Source organism: Glycine max, chromosome 5 (genome assembly GCF_000004515.6).
Source record: "Glycine max cultivar Williams 82 chromosome 5, Glycine_max_v4.0, whole genome shotgun sequence".
Classification (NCBI taxonomy): domain Eukaryota; kingdom Viridiplantae; phylum Streptophyta; class Magnoliopsida; order Fabales; family Fabaceae; genus Glycine; species Glycine max.
This window is the reverse complement of record NC_038241.2, coordinates 30,740,730-30,760,065: the sequence shown is the minus strand read 5'-3', so window position 1 is coordinate 30,760,065 and position 19,336 is coordinate 30,740,730. Positions and strand designations below refer to the sequence as shown.

The 19,336-nt window shown below is 34.5% G+C and overlaps 1 protein-coding gene across 1 annotated transcript; it reads left to right on the top strand.

Moving 5' to 3' along the window:
• Positions 1-1,629: 1,629 nt before the first annotated feature.
• Positions 1,630-2,064, top strand: LOC102662574 (uncharacterized). Its single transcript, XM_006580758.1, has one exon. It carries the CDS (start codon positions 1,630-1,632, stop codon positions 2,062-2,064), a length of 435 nt encoding a protein of 144 aa, XP_006580821.1.
• The last annotated feature ends 17,272 nt before the right edge of the window (positions 2,065-19,336 follow it).

Here is a 19,336-nt window from a genome sequence, read left to right as displayed (position 1 = left end):
AAAAGAGAGTGATGAAGAGGGGGCTCATGAACCACTAAAGACCAAGAGTCAACTTGTTGGAGAGGAAAAGTTTATTTCCAATACCCCCCCCCCTAAGGGAGAAGCCATATCCTCTCATACCAACAAAAAATGACAAGGAGAAGCATTAGACATGCTTCCTGGCACTGTTCAAATAGCTCAACATTACTATTGCATTCTTGATAAGTGCCAAATTTTAGTTATTTTTGGGATTAAATTATTAGCACTTATCTTTCGATTGTAATAGTTTTCTTATAAAATACCCTTAAATCTAATTATTTTATATATATTGTATATTTATTAATGTTGTTGTTTAAATATGAAAGATTCATCCATGATTTTGTAGGTTTTCATTGTTGTTTGTTAGATCCAATAACAAAGTCAAAAGAAAGGGCTAAATGGTCATTTTACAAAAAGTTATGACACCCAATTCACCCAGGCTAGCAACCACCTCGCCTGGGCTAGTGATCTTGCTTCAACCCTAAGTAAACAACTCGCTTGGGTGAGCTGGTTACTTCAGCATTAAGCCACAACTCGCCTGGGCGAGTTGCAGCTCACTTGGGCGAATGTTCCAGCACTCTTTTGTTGTTTTCTATAAATAGTCATCCATTGTTGAAGGAAAGGGACATCCAGTAGAAGCATAATAGAGATAAAAATGCAGAGGCTAGGGAAGAAGAAAGAGAAAAGAAATAGTGGAGCCGAGACACTGTAGAGTTGTGACCGTGAATCACATCCTTTGTCATTTCTCTTGTTAGTCTTGTGCTCTATGCAATGATCGGTTAGTTTTTCTTAAGGATTGGATGTAATCTTTGTACCCTTATGTATCCCTTTTGATATTATATATGTATGAATCTTTTCTACTCATTATTGGTGATTTCATTCTACTTGTAATGCTTAATTCTATTTGATCACTAATGTCATGAAATTGGATTTTAAGTGATACTAAAAAGTAATCTTAGAATTTGAACTGAGTGATTTTACTCTTTACGTTATGTTGCTAGGAATAGAACATAATGTTTTGATTGCAAAAAGCATGAGAATATAATTGTAATGCTGAGGTATTTACTTCAAATGCGAGGGATCGATATTTGGTAAATATTCTTAGACCACAAGAGCGAGGGATCGACCTAGGGTAACTTAATGTGTGCATCAATAATGTCAAAAAATGATTCCTATATGTTAATCTTATTAGGATACTAAGGGTATGAATGATGAAATCCAATTCTATGTTTTCTTGAATTAATTAAAGTCGTTATTTTTGTTTCCGTAATTTTACGTATTTCCGACGCACTAAATTTCATTATTTCCGTTATTCCCATATTTCTGTTATTTTCGTAAATCCGTTATTTTCACTATTCTTTTACTTTAAGTTATCTTTAGTTAGTTAAACCAAAACCAATGACATTCGATTAAATTTATACATAACTATTGAACTGATAATCTTTATCCGAATGAATTAAGTAACTCAAGTCCCTGTAGAGACAAACTTTTTTATAAATGTGTAACCTGCAATGACAATTGGTACGCTTGCCAAAAGTCTAACAATTCTCGGAAGCATTGAAGCAAATTTCGGTATACTCTAACTTCATGAAGGAATTGTTAACCAAGAAAATGAGCATAAGTGATGAGGGCATGGTGACCTTAGAGGCTAGATGTAGTGCCATTATCGAAAAAACCTTGCTTTCCAAGTTGGGAGATCCCAGGAGTTTCACAATTCCTATCACTATCAAGAACTTGTCAATTGGGAGTGCATTCCTAGATTTGGGAGCTAGCATCAACTTAATGACCTTATCTATGATGGAAAGAATTGGTAACATGGAAGTGAAAGAGACTCGCATGACTATTCAACCGACGGATCATTCCATCAAAATCCCTCATGGAGTGGTGGAGAACATGTTGGTTGATGTAGGAAAATTCACACTATCGACTGACTTTGTCATTATGGATATAGAGGAAGACTCAAACATTCCGTTGATCTTAGGAAAACCATTCCTAAACACGATCAATGTTGTTATTAGTGTTGCAAAAGGAAAATTCACAATCTGAGTAGGTGAGGAAGAGCAAACATTTGATGTGTTTCAGGCTATACAACACCCAAAAGACAAAAAAGCCTATTTCAAAATAGATGTCATCGATGAAGCCGTTAAAAAGCATATCATATAGTTGTGTGTAAAATCTCCACTAGAGCATGCAATGGTGAACATAGTGAAAGGATTGACGATGAAGGAAAAGAAAGAAGTTGAAGAATGCCTCTATGACCTTGATTCCTCAAAGGAGGTGACTAGCTAGAGCAAAACTGAAGAGTTAGCAGTTGAGAAAAAGAATGAGAAGTCCAAGTTGGAATTGAAGTTGCTCCCCTCTCATTTGAAGTAAGTGTTCTTGGAGGGTGATGGCGAGAAGCCAGATATCATTAGTAGTTCCTTGACCAAGTTGAAAGAAGAAAAGTTATTGAAGGTATTAAAGGAAACAAGGGAGCTACAGGGAGACATATTTCCAACTTCAAAGGAATAAGCCCCTCCTATTGCATGCATGACATCAACTTGAAGGATAACTACAAGTTGATAGCCTAATCGCAAAAGAGACTCAACCTAGAGATCAAGGAAGCAGTGAGATAAGAATTTCTAAAGTTGTTAGAAGCTAGGATGATCTACCTATATTAGACTGTTCATGGATGAGCCTAGTGCAGGTGGTTTTAAAGAATAGAGGTATAATTATGGTGAAGAATAAGAAGCATGAGCTCATGCCTACCAGAACCGTCATGAGGTGGAGGATGTGCCCCGATTATAGGAGGCTGAACAGTGCAACAAGGAATGATCATTTTCCCTTTTCTTTCATGGATCATTTTCCCTTTTTAGCAGTGTATACTTTCTATTTTCTCCAATTTGGTGGAGATGTGTATAAAGATCTTCATGGATGACTTCTCGATTTTTTGCAGCCCTTTTGATGCATGCCTTGAAAACTTAAAGTCGGCGCTAAAAAGGTGCACTGAAACCAACCTAGTGCTCAATTGGCAAAAGGGCCACTTCATGGTGACTGAAGGTATAGTACTTGGGCACAAAATCCCAGCTTGGTGAATTAAAGTTGACAAGGAAAAATTGATGTGATTGAAAGACTACCACCACCATGGGATGCAAAGGCACTTAAAAGCTTTTTGGGGCACACTGGATTTTACATGAGGTTCATCAAGGACGTCTTGAAAATTGCTAGACCCCTTAGCAATTTATTAGCAAAAGACGTTCCCTTCCATCTTAATAGGGACAATTTAAAGGCTTTTAAATTGCTAAAAGGGAAGTTAGTCACAACTCCTATAATCATAGCTCGGAAGTGGGACCAAGAATTTAAGTTGATGTATGACGCCAGTGATTATGCAGTGGGGGCCGTGTTGGAATAGTGAAGGAACAAGATTTTCCATGTTATTTACTATGCAAGCAAAGTGCTTAATGGAGCACAACCAACTAAGCAACCACAGAGAAGGAGATATTGATAATTTTTTATGCACTAGAAAAGCTCAGGTTCTATCTTGTGGGGTCAAAGATTGTAAGTCTACACAGACCATTAAGCTATCTGATTCCTTCTCACCAGGGAGGACTCAAAGCCATAATTAATTTGATGGGTTCTATTTCTGCAAGAGTTCAACTTGGAGATTTGAGACAAGAAGGATAGTGAGAACCTTGTAGTCAACCATCTTTCGTAGTTGGTCAACGAGGAGGTCACCATTCATGGGAAGGAGGTTCGGGAGCAATTTCTTGATGAGAAGTTAATAGTCATAAAGATAGTAGAAGAAAATTTCCCTTGGTTTACCATCGTGGCTAACTTGAAGGCCACAGGGGAGCCACCAAAAGATCTCAAGCCAACTAAGAAAAAGAAGTTCTTCCTAGAAGCCAAGCGATATGTATGGGATGACGCCCACTTGTTTAAAATTGGAGCTGATAATTTGTTAAGGAGGTGCGTCACAAGGCAGGAAGCAACTAGCATGTTATGGCATTGCCATAACTCACCATATGGAGGCCACTTCAATGGGGAAAAGACAGTGGCAAAAGTCCTCCAATCTGGTTTCTTTTGGTCAACTTTGTTTAAGGATGCATATGCTCATGTAGAAGGTTGCAACAAGTGCCAAAGAATTGGGAACATCTCTAGGAGGCATGAGATGCCAATGCAATCTATGCTGGAAGTAAAGGTCTTTGACTGTTAGGGCATTGACTTTGTTGGTTGCTTACTGTCGTTAGATGGTAATGAATATATCCTGGTAGCAATAGACTACATCTCAAAGTGGGTGGAAGCAGTGGAAACTCCTATAAATGATGTGAGGAATGTGATCAAATTCCATATAAGAAGAATATCTTTGCTAGGTTTGGAGTGCCTTTACTTTTATTAGTGACGGGGGAACACACTTTTGTAATGCGTAGCTGGAAAGGGTCTTGCAACACTATAAGGTCTAACATAAAGTGACCTCCATCTACAATCCTTAAACGAATGGACAAGAAAATGTCTCCAACAAGGAGATCAAGTGAATTTTGGAGAAAACAGTGGCTACCTCTCGAAAGAACTGGTCTAGTAAGCTTGATGATAACTTGTGGGCCTACTATACTCCATTCAAGACACCAATAGGCCTCTTGTTGTTTTAGATGGTGTATGGAAAAGCATGCCACCTCCAGGTGGAATTGGAACGTAAAGCCTTATGGGCTCTCAAGTTTCTAAATTTTAATCCAATTATAGGAGCTAGAGGAAATGCGACTCAATGCTTTTGAGTTAACCAAACTATACAAAGAGTGGACCATGACCTACCATGACAAGAAAGAGTTTAAGCCAGGAAAACAAGTGTTACTCTAAAACTCACAGCTTATACTATTTCCAAGGAAGTTGAAGTCTAGATGGAGTGGCCCTTTTACCATAAAGGAGGTCAAACCTTACAAAACAATAGCGGTTGAGGACCCTTCAAGAAAGAAAAGTTAGGTCATAAATGGTCAAAGGCTTAAGATATACTTAGGTGGTGACATCGAGTGGCTCATCGTGGTGATTCACTTAAGTGACACATGAGGTCATTTCACACGTCAAGCTAGTGACGTTAAAGAAGTGCTTACTGGGAGGCAACCCAAGATTCTAACCTTTTATTTGCATTTTAGGATAAGTTCAATCACAATTCTTTGCATCTTTTCCGTTTTGTATAATAAGTGACACATTTATTCCCCTTGCTTATGCGATGGCTTAGCCATTGCTTAAGCAAGTCAAGTTAGTAACCATCAAGGAATTCCTTGACCAACCTCACTTAAGTGTCCCTTGTTGATGCTTAAGTGAGCTAAAACAAACGTTGGGTTTGGGCTTCTTGAGCCATCATACTTGCTTAAGCAAACAAATCATAACTAAGGAGAAGTTTTATAACTTCCCACCTTTCCCTCTCCCTCCATCATTCCTTCTATTACTCCCTGAATTCTCTTCCCTTTTCCCCGATTCATTACTCCCCTTTCTCTCTTTAAAACCTTTTTCTTCTCATTCTCACCCTTGCACTGACATTCCCTTTCTTTCATTATCACACTCAAGCACCCAATCATCCTTACTCCCTGCATCATCATCTGAGTAAGTCCTCTAATATCTTCTTTTTCCCTCGTATTTTGAATACCCTAACTAAAGAAAAGGTAGGGTTCAAATTTATTTCTGAGGTTTCCACAAATGTTCTTCTATCACATTTCATTATAGAAGGAATCAATTTTGAACCCTCTATCTTATCTTATTCTTTAGCCTTGCTTAAGCACAAGTTCCAACTTTTGAGAGAGATGGGGTTTTTTCTTTTAAAAATTCAAATTTTGGGGTTCTGCTGATACTCCTCGCTCAAGCGCAACATTCTGGGCGCTTGAGCGAGCCACCTTGTAGTATTGACCTCTGACTTAGGTGAGAACCTGAACGAGGCTGCCTCCGCGCTTAAGTGTGGTGTTTTAGGTGCTTAAGTGAGGAGAGACATAACCAAACATTGCCTCATCACTGATAGCCTTGCTTGAGCGAGACATTGCTCTAGCTTAAGTGAGGCCACCAAGAATACAACTTTCCATTTTCCTTCTTTTTGATTCTAACTTGCTTGTTCCCAAATGTTGTTTTCTTATGAATTTCAAGATGGCACACACTAAGACCACTGGTCAGAAAAAGGCTCCTCCCCAAGAAGCAAAGGTTGTAAGGCAATAGGTCTTAGAATGCACCCAACCCAAAGGAAAATGAACCTTTTTGATCTAACAATCATTTTCCCTTACTTCACTATAAGAAGCTATTCAAAGAATTAGTGAGGAGGTAGTGGATCAAAGAACAATGGGTGGAACTTGCACCAAATCACTATCCCACTGTCACCAATAAAATAGTGGAACACTGATGGAAGAAGCTTGTTGAACCAGACCAGGAGTTTAGCGATGCCATAAGCCATGAGTTCTATGTAATCGCCTTCCTATCTAAGGCAAGGATGCAGTTCTTGAGTAGTACAACACTGTTCGCGACATTTGCATCCTGTATGACACATACGCCATCAACACCTATTTGGAGATATCTTCTCCCAGGCCGAGTACTGTTTCTGAGTACAATGAATGGTTACACCATCCCAACAATCACAAAGAAATGGCAAATGTGCTTTTGTGCATTGGCAGCGAGCTTTGAGGTAAGCATAGCAAGGGAGTTTGTTGTCCCTCACTTAATCCATAGGTCCGACATGAGGTAGCTCACATAGACTTGGTTGACCTTCTATTATGCAAACATTGCCCCTAACTCCCATGTTTCTGACCTCAAAAGGATGTTTCCTACCTGATCTTTATGATTATTGTTGGGATGTTCATGAATATTGGTTACATCATCCCCAAGAAGATTGAGGAATTTATGTTCTCAACCAACCCTAGAAACCCCGCACATAAGGGTTCTTTAGGATTCCCCTCTCTCATCATTAGCCTATGCAGGCTTAAGGAAGTCTAGGTTGACTGCTCTCATGCACCTCCCTATGATAACATCCGATGGCCCATCAACTAGCGATTCATTCTTGATAACTATAGACTAGCAACCCCTATTGTTGCAAATGACCTTACTCCGACAACCCTGCTACTATAAACCTACCTCTACCAGCATCATATCAGATGGCCATCCAGGTCGAGATGAGGGAGATGTGGGCAGACATAGCAGACAACAACCATGCCATTGGCATGGTCATGGATTCCTTGCGAGGTTTCAGCCTACATACCTCTATCGGAGCTGCCAACCTTTATCATTGCCCTAGCTAGGCAGAGTATGCAACTTGTATATGTTTTGTGGTTAGTCGGCTTTATGGACCAACCAGCCACTTCCCAAGGAAGGGGGAATGAGGTTGCACAAAAGGAAACTGCATAGGAAAACAACAACGGGTATAAAAACAATGGAGACCAAATGGATGCAAACTCCTCCTCATATAAGATGGAGTCTTATAGGAGTATTTTTCTTCCTTGTCCCTTTTATTACTTTTTGGTTGTTTTGATTTTTAGAATTAGTTGTTTTTTTAATTAAATGAAGTAGCAGTAGGAAGCACTGAACATGTGAATACATAATAAAATATGTTGCATTGTATGATGGCAATTGGTTTGTTGATTTTGAAAAGTGTGGTTACACTCTAATTAATGGAAAAGAAATTGTGTCATGGCATGATTCTAAAAAGGTTAATGAGTTTGGCATGATGAATAAAAGCAATTTAAGCAACTTGTAGCCTAGCTGGTAAGTTGAGTGAACCATATTGTTTGATAAATTGAGTGGCACACCTAATTCACGCATAATTGATTTTGATTCAATCTCACTTTTGATATGCTTGTAGTTATGTGCAAAGAAATGATCAAGCCATGTTTGTGTTATTAGCCACTAAGCCACTAATATGTGTAACCCTTGCCACCAATGTTGAGCCTACACAGTTAAACTTTTGTTGAATCCCGAGCTTGAAAAGAAAGGCAATGTTATCCTTGACTTTAGGGAAGAGGAGAGCAAATGTCTTAGAATACCGCGGGATTCTAAGTTAGGAGTGGGCAATCCATGCTCACCAAGGGAGAACCAAGTTCAAGTATCTCAAAGTGGCTAAGAAAAGAAAAAAGTGGTTGCCTTTTTAAATAAAATAAAAAGAGAAAGAAAATAGATAATATAAGCATTGAGGGCAGCCAAGTGGTTCTAATTGAGCAAAGTTAAGATACCTAGGACTGGTAAGCGAGAAATAAAATTGATAAGTATCTTGAAAGAAAAATGCTTTCTCTTCTCTGAGTCATTTTGAATATCCATAAAAAAAACCAAGTTCTTTGTAGCCCAACCACATTACAAGCCACGAAATCCCTTAGCTATCTTTGCATGTTTCCATGAGAATTGACTGTTGAGATGAAAATCGAACTTAAACTGTGTTGTTGTTTCAGGTCATGGATAAAGTTATGCACTTACCTGAGCTAAATTGAAGCTTATTAGAGAAACACTTCGGTAAGGGCAAGTTATTTCTTATTTTTTTGAATTGTCATTCTTGTTAACTATCGGAAACACAGGCGGTGTTGCGGTGCCTGTGTGTCCGCATTTCTATTACGCTAAAATTAATATTTAAAAATTTTCTTCTCATGCATTATTGTTTATATTAATTTTAGTTTAGCTATTTTCCAAGAACATGTTTATTCATATGAATTTTTTCTTTATTCCTCTGCATATTAGTGACAATGTGGCAAGTTGAAAACTAATAAAGATGAACATGTGTTCCTATACATACATTATATAAAGGGATACCTTCATCTCTCTCACCTTCTAAAAATTAGCTTCAACCATATTAAAATATTTGAAAAAAAAAATTAGTGAAATCCTTTTTATAATAACATTCATTATATTGGCAATGTTGTCATTTCATGCATTGACACTTATATCAATTCAGCCCCGTTTTACTTATAGATAATCAAAATAGTTGAGCCATTAAAATAATTGATGTAGATAAATATACATGTTAAAGCTACACTACATTGAAAAAGTTTTAATTTATAGAAGTTACCCATGCATACTTGATGTTGATTCTGTTTATCTGATAACTTATTGGTGGTACATCTTCAATACGATAATTTAAGGAATGCATTGAGAAACACTTGCTTGAGGTGAAATTTGAAAAATAACATTTTTTTTCTGTGAATGTCAATCTCATCGATAACATGAATTTTATGGGTTGTTTTCCTTTCATATATCGAATGTCTTGTACTCCTTTCTTAGATATTGATCAACATGATAATTTTGTCACAACGCCTTTATATTCTACTAAATAGAGCTTTTGTAGGATTTTTCACACCCAACACATACATAAACCACCTACACTGCATATAGAAGCACACAATGCAAGGGCAAATATAATTAATTAAGATAAAAATTTTCATAAAAAGTAATTAAGGTAAAAATTTATGCTATCATATTTTTATTTTGCTAAAATTGATTTTTTATATAGAAAGTTATAGATCCTAAGAAACAAATTAATCATTGGTATACAAGAATACAATTGATCCATCATCAACTTATTTGACAGTGTACACAAGAATTGTCATTTTATACCATGTACATAGAAGTCTAGAATAAAATGGTTTTGCAATTCTAATTTGCTTTAGTAGGAAGGTTTATAGCATGGTTGAGCACCAAGGACCCTATAAACTTGATAAGCATTATGAGGTGAAGAACATGATACTTTGTGATTTTGAAATTATGAAGTGGGCACCATGCTAATTGATTCAGTACACGAGAGAGTTGGAGTTAATGGAAAATCCGCATGAGTAAGAGATGTTGTATAGTAATAATTGTTGTTCAGTGCTAACTCTTTTTAGGAAATAGTTTTTGCTTGAGGAGAAGCAAGGTTCAAAGTTTGGCGTGTTTTGATAATTGCTAAGTAGACCTTAATTTCACATATGCTTTGCGGTGATTATCTGGAATTTTTTATACATATAGCCTTGTTTTACCTTAAGATTAGGTTGAAGTGTGAATAATTACATAGGAACCTTAAAATTTAAAGTTTTTAGGACTTTTTTTTTTTATGTTTTTGTGGAGTTTTTGTACGAAAATTTAAGTTAGCTGAACAAACTAAGACGTCTCGCTTAAGCATGGCATGCTATGTGCTTAAGTGAGTTATGTCTAAATCATAATGAAAAACATTGCCATGGCTCGCTCAAGCAAGTCATTCTACGTGTTTGAGCAAGAGGAATTTTGAAGAAAATATATGAAGTTGAGCTCGCTTAAACTTGAGCAAAGTAAGGCTTAAGCAAGCCAAGTTAGAGAACAACCTTGGATTCACTAGAGGCCTTCACTCAAGCCCAAGCCCCAAAGGGCTTGAACGAGGTGAATAGGGCAAAGGAAGAACACGAAGACCTCTTTTAAGCGTGACATTTTGCGCTTAAGCGAAGAGAGTTAGAAGATGCCTTGATAGAGATTAGAAGGCCTTGCTTGAGCGAGATGTTACTCATGCTTAAGCAAGCTAGTTGCGTGAGGCCCAAGCCCATATCAGAATACAAAAGACCTAGGACATGATAGAGGAGTCATTTGGTGTGTTTTTTTATGACATAGATCTGAGAGATAGAGCTACTATTTTCTAGGGCTTTATCTTTGATACGTTACATGGTTTTTGTGTTTAATCATTTGAATGGTAATCAAGCTAAGAACAGCTAACCATCTCATCTATTGGGGTTGGATAGACTGAACTTGAATTCATGTAACTTTCTTCTTCTTCTTCTTCTTCTTCTTCTTCTTCTTCTTCTTCTTCTTCTTCTTCTCCTCTTAATGCTTATTTTAGATTGATCACCTATAATTCAATATTAGGAATTGAAAGCGTAGTTGATAAACACCCCTTTTATTCCATAACTAAGGAAGAGTACCTAATTGACTTTGATTCTAGACATAGGTCAATACCAATTAGGTTCCTTGTGATTTTCAAACGTTAAGGCTAGTTATTTGGATTAGTATGTCAAGACATTGGGAATTAATCCAAATAATCTATACTCTTTCACCTAAGACATTAGGGTTAGCATACAACTATAAATCAAAGAAAAAATACATGATTAACTAGCTTATTTGGGAATCATTGCACTAATAAAGGGGGAAGCCGAGTCCAACCCTGACTATCAAAAACCATCAAATTTCACAACAGTTTTGGAATTGTTCCCTTTATGAATTCAACACAACCAATTGATAAATACTTTTTACGAACTTTGATTTTTAATTCCTAATTGTCAAAGTATACGCTAATCCTTTGGGAGACAACTTGGACACAAGTCCAATTACTACTTCAAAATTTGGTTATACATGACCACACAAAAAATTCTTTTCAAAGTAACGTATGAAAAATAAGTTACTAAAATAAGCTTGTGTACCAAACAAAGTTATTATGGTCAAAATAACATAAGCTAGTCAAAGGAACTTATAAGCTTTAAAATTATTTTTTAACATTTAAATACTTTAGTAATAATATTATTTTTTTAAAAAAATAAAAAATATTTTTTCTTTATAATTTTTCTTAAACATTTATTTTTTATTTGTACAACAAGAACTTTGATGTGTACGTCTCTCACTTGTATGACTACAAAAAATTAGATAAAAGAGTTTTTCACACCACGAACAAAAAAGATGAGAATTTTTAAATTGAATAAAAGTATCAAATGAAATTTCAAATAAACTAGTAATGATAAAATTTAAAATAAAAAAAGTTAATAACTTATAAACTACCTTAAAATTTCAAATAAACTAGTAATGATAAAATTTAAAATAAAAAAAGTTATTAACTTATAAACTACCTTATTTTCCATGAGTTACTTCAACTAATTTATCAAAATAAATTACTTAAAATAATTTCTTCTTCACGTTTCATTTCAAATACCTTATATTTTTACATCACAAAATACCAATAATCGTGGAATCACACTTCGTAAGCCCATCTGCTGCAACAATATGAGTCTAGGTAATCTGATTCATCAATCACCGGAGACATGAAAGTGAGAATCACCGAACCTAGAATAATACATAGGATCACCAACATATTTCAAGAATTCTCAAGCTATAAAACTTTCAATGTCTAGACCCTGCACCGCCTGTTATTGCATACTTGCATCCCAAAAAGTCATTCTAAATTTAAAAATTAAATAAATGAAAGAAAAAAGATTGGTTGGAAATAGGGAAATTGAATCAAGTGCATTGATGGAAAAAAGGTTCTCAAATTAGGACTAGTGAAGAAGTAGTTTTCGGTAATTCATGATATTTATCTATTCCACATTGATTTGAAATTATGGGTAAGCCACGTTGAGGGATGGGCATTGATATTGTTGGAAAATTAAAATCATTTTAATATATCATTAACAAACATTTTTTTTGGATTGTTAAATTAATTAAAGATTTCTGTAGAATGAAAAGTATAAAGGTCTTGGCGAACCTTTCCTACATTGTATAGTAGTATAGATATAAATTATATGTGTGCGGGTTTTGCGGGAAAGAGACCTAAAAACCACCACTCTTTAGGCCCAAGCAACAATCAACAAATGACAAGAACCTCGTGGCAATCATCATCATTTTGCTTTACACTCTGTCACGCATGATTCGTGCCTATCCATTAAACCCAAGCGTTTTGCAATGTCAATATAGTATTAGACAAAGTCTTTTTAAAAGCAAAATTATTACTTACCATAAAAGTAAACGCAAAAAAAGTATTTATTTAAAAAGAAAAAAATGATATACCGATAATATAAAATATTTTTATATTATTATTTAATTATATAAATAATTTATGATTTTATAATTATATAAAAGTATTTTATACTTTCATATGATAATAAAACTCTTATTTAAGTTTACTTTTAGAATAATTTAACCTTATAATTAATTTTTAAAAGGGTTTATTTTTATTTGAATTTAATAGATATACACTATAAGTGTAATTTTACTTAAGCTAAAATATTCTTTGATATAATTTTTAGAATAACTATAATTAAAATCAATAAATTTATTATATGTCGATTTATAAAATAATAGTGTAAAATATATTTACTTAGAATGATTATGTGTATAATTCAAATTAATAATGTCAATCACATATTAAAAAATTTGCAGTTTAAATTTCGACAAAAATAAATGTTTATATTTAACGTCTATGTCTTAAAATTAATTCATATAAAATATATCCGTTAAAAGTAGAAAAATTTCAGACACTTTCTATTTTTATTTTTTGAAAACATTGTTCTGAGTAGGTAATATTACTTGAACCACCAAAAGTTACACGTAAAGTTGTCTTTATAAAATAACTCAAAATAAAGACTTGAGTGGGATTAATCCCTTTCCTTACAATCAATTATAAGTTCTTTTTAAATAAGAATTCAATCAGACTTCATTGACACTTTTAGTTACCATCATGACACGTAAATCATTCCATGGTATTTTTTTTCTTCTAAATTAAATGTATTTTCTGGTGGGCAAAATTGAGATCATATGGGTATATTAGATTTAAAAAAATAAAAGAAATAAAAATAAAAAATAATATAAAGTAGGATGATTTTTTTATAATTGTTTGATTTTTTTATTAATAAGGAGAGATCAAATTATTCCAAAAATAAAATATTACTCCTTATCCCATTCATTTTATTAAAATTCAATTGTTAAGATTAATTAATCATTATAATTATTAAATTTTAAGAAAATAAATTATGAGAAATAATTCTAAAAATGTTACTTTTTGAAGTAAGTTGACTGTGTATGTGTGGGGTGGGGAGTTACGCTTTGTCTAATAGTCCTATGCTTTTCTTTCCTAATCTAGAAATAAGATCAATTAAATTTTTTTATTTTTAAAAAATTTCAGTTAATCATATATAGAGAAGGTTAGAAAGAGAGTGCTATTAACATTTCTTTTTATATAGGTAATGTATCTTGTGAGAAAAAAATTTTATGAGAGTGAGATAATTAAATATTAATATTTAGATTTTAGTATAAATAGTTAAGATTAAATCTATCAATCGATGTGAATTTTTAAAAATTATGTGACTTTTTTAAGTGTGTTTATTCTCATGTTGGGATGAACAAATGTAACTAAAAAAAATTGACTATTCATATATATATATATATATATATATATATATATATATATATATATATATATTTGAATTTATTTATCATTATATAAACATAAAAATCTCGTATTAATATTAAATATATATATATATATATATATATATATATATATAATTTTATCTTTTTATTACATAAAGTAGTCTTTCTCTTTTCTTTCCGGCCGTCTAAAATTGGACAAATCATTTTTAACTTTGAGTCTCGTGTTAAATTGTTTCATCTTAAAGGTAGAGAGAAACCGAGTCTTCTCTATCTCTCCTTTATCTTTTCACCATTGAGAAGGAAGAAAATAAAATAAAAATTAAAGAAAATACAAATAATGATTATTTTCTTTTATTTTATAGAGGATAAAGTATAAAAAAAACAACAAATATTAATGGAATGTTAAATATATATGAAAACTCATATATTATCACTTTTTTTACTAACATATATTATCACTTAAAAAATCAGTTTTCAATTCCATGTTTGACGCACTTTCACATTATTATTATTATAAAATTTTATCTTTTATTTTTTTAATTCACAATTTTGATCTTCCAATTAAAAAATAAAAACATCTAATCGCTCAATTTTTAAAAAATAGAAAATTTGATCTACTATCCAAATGAGTGCACTGACCATTAAATTATTAATGTTGACCGTGTCATAGTTTTTTTATTGGTAAATATTAGTTAATATTTTTTTATAATATAAGAGATTTGAACTCAAATATATTAAATTAGGGGAGGGCGCAAAATCTACAGACTCTGACATATTTATATGTAACTTTTAAAAAATGAGAAAATGTATTTGAACCCCTCATTATAACGTGGATCCACAGGAGACTCTTGACCGTGCCTTAAGTGACATGTTAGTATAACAATTATATTTTTTGAACTTATTTATTGATGATTGGGTAAGCTAATTTAATAAGTAATTATTTAAATATATCAAATTTTTATGATTTTCTTTTAAAAAAAATCATGACCACCGAAAAGTAAATTCATAAAATCATGATCATAAAAAAAAAACTAATAATCAAATGTCATGTAAATTAAACTGTGTCAGTTGAAAGTAACGCTCAAAACTTAATGGTCGAGACATTAAATTGGACAAGAGGACCTTATTTCTCGATTTTTATAATTGAGAGAGTAAATGTCTTCATTTTTTACCTAAAAAGACTAAAATTATAGATTAAAAAATTAAGAGAATCAAAATTGTATTATTATTATTATTATTATTATTATTATTATTATTATTATTATTATTATTATTATTTGATCAGATTACAATATTTTATATAAAAAGAGAGAAAGAAGAAAAAAAATAGGTATTATGGAATGTGGTAAAAAAAATATGATTTTAATTTTCTTGTTTTTTTTACTATTTTTTTTATGTATTATGAGTATAAAAAAAATTATCATCATTTTTGCTACAAAAATAAATTACGTAAATATTTATAACCGTACACTGTTTGGGACGAATATCCTAGTAAAGTTGGTTGGACAAAATTTGGAAAACTCGTCTTTAAGCATCTATGCCATTAGACTCAATGCTTAAGGGGTTGTACACCGTCTGGGACAAATATCCCGGTATAGTTGACAGAAGAGCATTGGACGACTCATCCTTAAACATCTATGCCATTAGACTTGACAGTTGAGGGATTGTACCTTAGAGATGTGATGACAGAATTAGGGGATCATCGTAGCCTGACATGGCGCAAGGGGGGGAAGGGGGGGGGGGGGCACAACAATGCACCTTGTACTATGTACGAGGGGGACAAAGCTAAGGATGCACAAAGGCGTGGCCAAAAGGGACTAATGAGACCACAACATGTGAACAACAATGTTGGAGAGCACTATGTATAAATAGTGGAGACATTCATGGTCAGGCAAAGCTAGGGGGGAGACATTGATGTTGGCTTTGAGCTAAAGCCCTTCGCCCTCTCTCCCTAGTGTACTTCGATGTGAACAGTGGCACCCATCGTGGGGTCTTTGGGAAATGCTCCCTTACACCCATCAACTGATCAAGAACCTAAGACCACCATATTAGAAATCCTTACCTTTCTTCTAAGCCTAGCGACCATCCATCATGAAAAGCCACCATGGTAACCACGAGGAATAGAAAAGACTTAAAGGAGGGGTCAACCACCTTAACGACGAAGCAATCATTGGCGCTACCAATGGCAACCCATTACTTTAGTAGAGACACGACAACAGGAGGTGGAGGAAAGGAACCTTACTGTCGTGATAGAGGCCCAGGAAAAAGAAGAGGCCCCGAGATAGAAATTAGAGAAACTTTGCAACAACTTGGGAAAAGATGAATCGAGTTGGCATGTCATTTGGTTTGGCCAACCTTTCTTGGAGGAAATCGACCAGGTGGTGATTCTACCCATGTTGAAGGAATTAACCACCCAAGTCTTCGATGACACTTAGAACCCTTAGGAACATTTGCAAACATTTAGAACTCGAGTGTATATTAGAGGCGGAGACGACGTCGTAAGCTACAAGGCTTTCCTAGACAGGCTGAGGGGACTAGCTATGCAATGGTTCTTAAGTCTTCCTCCAAAATCAATTTTCAACTTTCAAGAGTTGGCTAGGAAGTTTGAGTCTCAATTTGAGGCTAGTAAAAGTAAACGGCTTGAGGTGGTTGACTTGTTTGAGATAAAACAACAAAAGGGAGAGACTCTGAAAAAGTATTTAACTCGATTCAATATAGCAACATTGAAGGTTGACAACCCTGATTAAAAAATTCGTGAAAGCTTTTTAAAAGAACTACTATTGGGATGTTTTTTTTACTCTTTGGTGCTAAGAAGGGCGGGGAATATGGAGGAGATATGTGCTAGAGTCAAGAAGCACATAGAAGCTGAGGAGGTTATAGCTAAAAGAAGAGAAGTAGAATAGGAAGCTGACAAAAGTTGTGCCAAAAATGGTACTCAAGAAGGAGGAGACCACCCTTATCCAAAAGCCAAACCCTAGCGGGGTCCAAATGGAGAATGCAAGAGAAACTAGGAACCAATCCTTGATTTAACTCCACTTGAAACACAAATAGGTCAAATACTACAGTATATCCATCACACCCACCTACTAAACATTCCAAAGTCCATAGAAGTCCAGTTGGGGACCAAGAGTGATAAATGGTGTGACTATCACAGGACTAAGGGTCATGAAACTATAGAGTGTAGAAATTTGAAGATAGAAATTGAAAAATTAATCTAGAGAGGTCATTTGATGAAATATGTATATGACCGATATGAAGAAAAGAGGGGTCGAGCTCGAACGCCTCCTTGCCATGATAGGAAGGAGATTTGGCGCTCTCGAAGTTATGGCGATAGGAGGAGGAGAGAACAGAATCCAAAGCATGAGTTACCACACAGGGGAACCATTTCAACAATAGTTGGCCCTCCAAAAGCTCGTAACCAAATGAGGGTACAACTCAAACATCTTTCATGGTGATAGTGACTAACAAAGAATGCATAATGGATACATCCTTGACTATAAATTTCTCGGCAAAGGATGCAGAAGGCATTGAGCCTCATGATATTGACCAAGTGGTAATCACAATCGTCACCAAATGATTCAAAGTTGAGAAGGTACCTATAGACCAGGGGAGCTCGATAAACATAATGCATTGGAGCGTTTACAAAAGGATGGGGATGTCGGGAGAGAAGCTACAACCATATTTTGGATCACTAGTAGGCTTTTCAGGAAAACAAACGGGTACCGAGGACGTACCAATTTACACACCACCTTTGGAGTCGAAAAGAATGCGAAGACACTTGTTCTTTAATATATGGTTGTGGATGCAATAATCCCATACAACATGATCATGGTAATACTAGCTTTAAATCAGTTGGGGGTAGTGATTTCAACACCACACCTATGTATGAAGTATCCTTTAGACCAATATCGAATTGGTAAGGTCAGGGCCAACCAGAAGATAGCAAGAAAATGTTGAAAAGAAAGCCTGCAAATACAAAAGGGACAAAAAACCAACTAACATAAATTGATCGATCAATTTCCTATACCTAGACCCTCAGAGTGAACATGTAGAATGATGCCCCTAACTGGCAGATGACTTGAAGAAAATCTTGATCGATGGCCCCAAGCAAAAAATGAGGATCAGACTGTCATTCACCATTAAACATGGAAGAAGAGTTGATCAAATGTCTGAGGCACAACAAGGATGCCTTTGCTTACAAAGCACAAGACATGTCTGGAATACATCCCAATTTTATTGAACATAAACTTTTCACTGAATCTGGATGCAAAGCTGGTAGCCTAGAAAAGGAATTTGGAGATGATAAGAGGAAGACGATAAAGTAAGAGGTCGAAAAACTACTGGCAGTAAACTTCATTAAGGAAGTTGAATACCCAACTTGGTGTAGACAAAGGATCAAGCTGAATGTTTTGATGATGCCAAAGGTTCACATGCGTCTCAAAGCTTTATTCAAGATAAAGAAATTAAAGATATTCAAGATGGATGATCAAGACAGTCTCTAGAGTCTTAGAAAGGGTATATTAAATAGGAAAGGAATTCCAATTGAAGTAGCAAAAGGTTTGGCCAAGAAATTTACTCTCTGGTAATCGATTACCAGAGGATGTAATTGATTACCAGTGGCCAAAAATGATTTACAACAACTATTAAAATTTGAATTCAAAATTTGCACTGTGTAATCGATTACACATATATGGTAATCGATTACCAGCAGTTTCTGAACGTTTTAATTCAAATTTTAAAGCGTGTAATCGATTACCGGAGCACATTTTCAGAAAATATTCTCAACAGTCACATCTTTTTATGTGGTTCTTGAATGGCTATCAAAGGCCTATATATATGTGACTTGAGACACGAATTTGCTAAGAGTTTTTCAGAACAAAAAAAAAAGTCTTATCCTCTTATAAAGCAAAATTGTTTTATCCTCTTACAAATTCCTTGGCCAAATTACTTGTGATTCAATAAGGAATTTTTGAGTGCTCAAATTGTTCAATCTATCTCTTTCAAGAGAGATTTCTTCTTTTCTTCTTCTTCATTCTGAAAAGGGATTAAGAGACCGAGGGTCTCTTGTTGTGAAAGAATTCTAAACACAAAGGAAAGGTTGTCCTTGTGTGTTTAGAACTTGTAAAAGGAATTTACAAGATAGTGGAACTCTCAAGCGGGTTGCTTGGGGACTGGACGTAGGCACAAGGGTGTGGCCGAACCAGTATAAATCTGAGTTTGCATTTTCTCTTCCCTTAAACTCCTTTACTTATTATTGTTT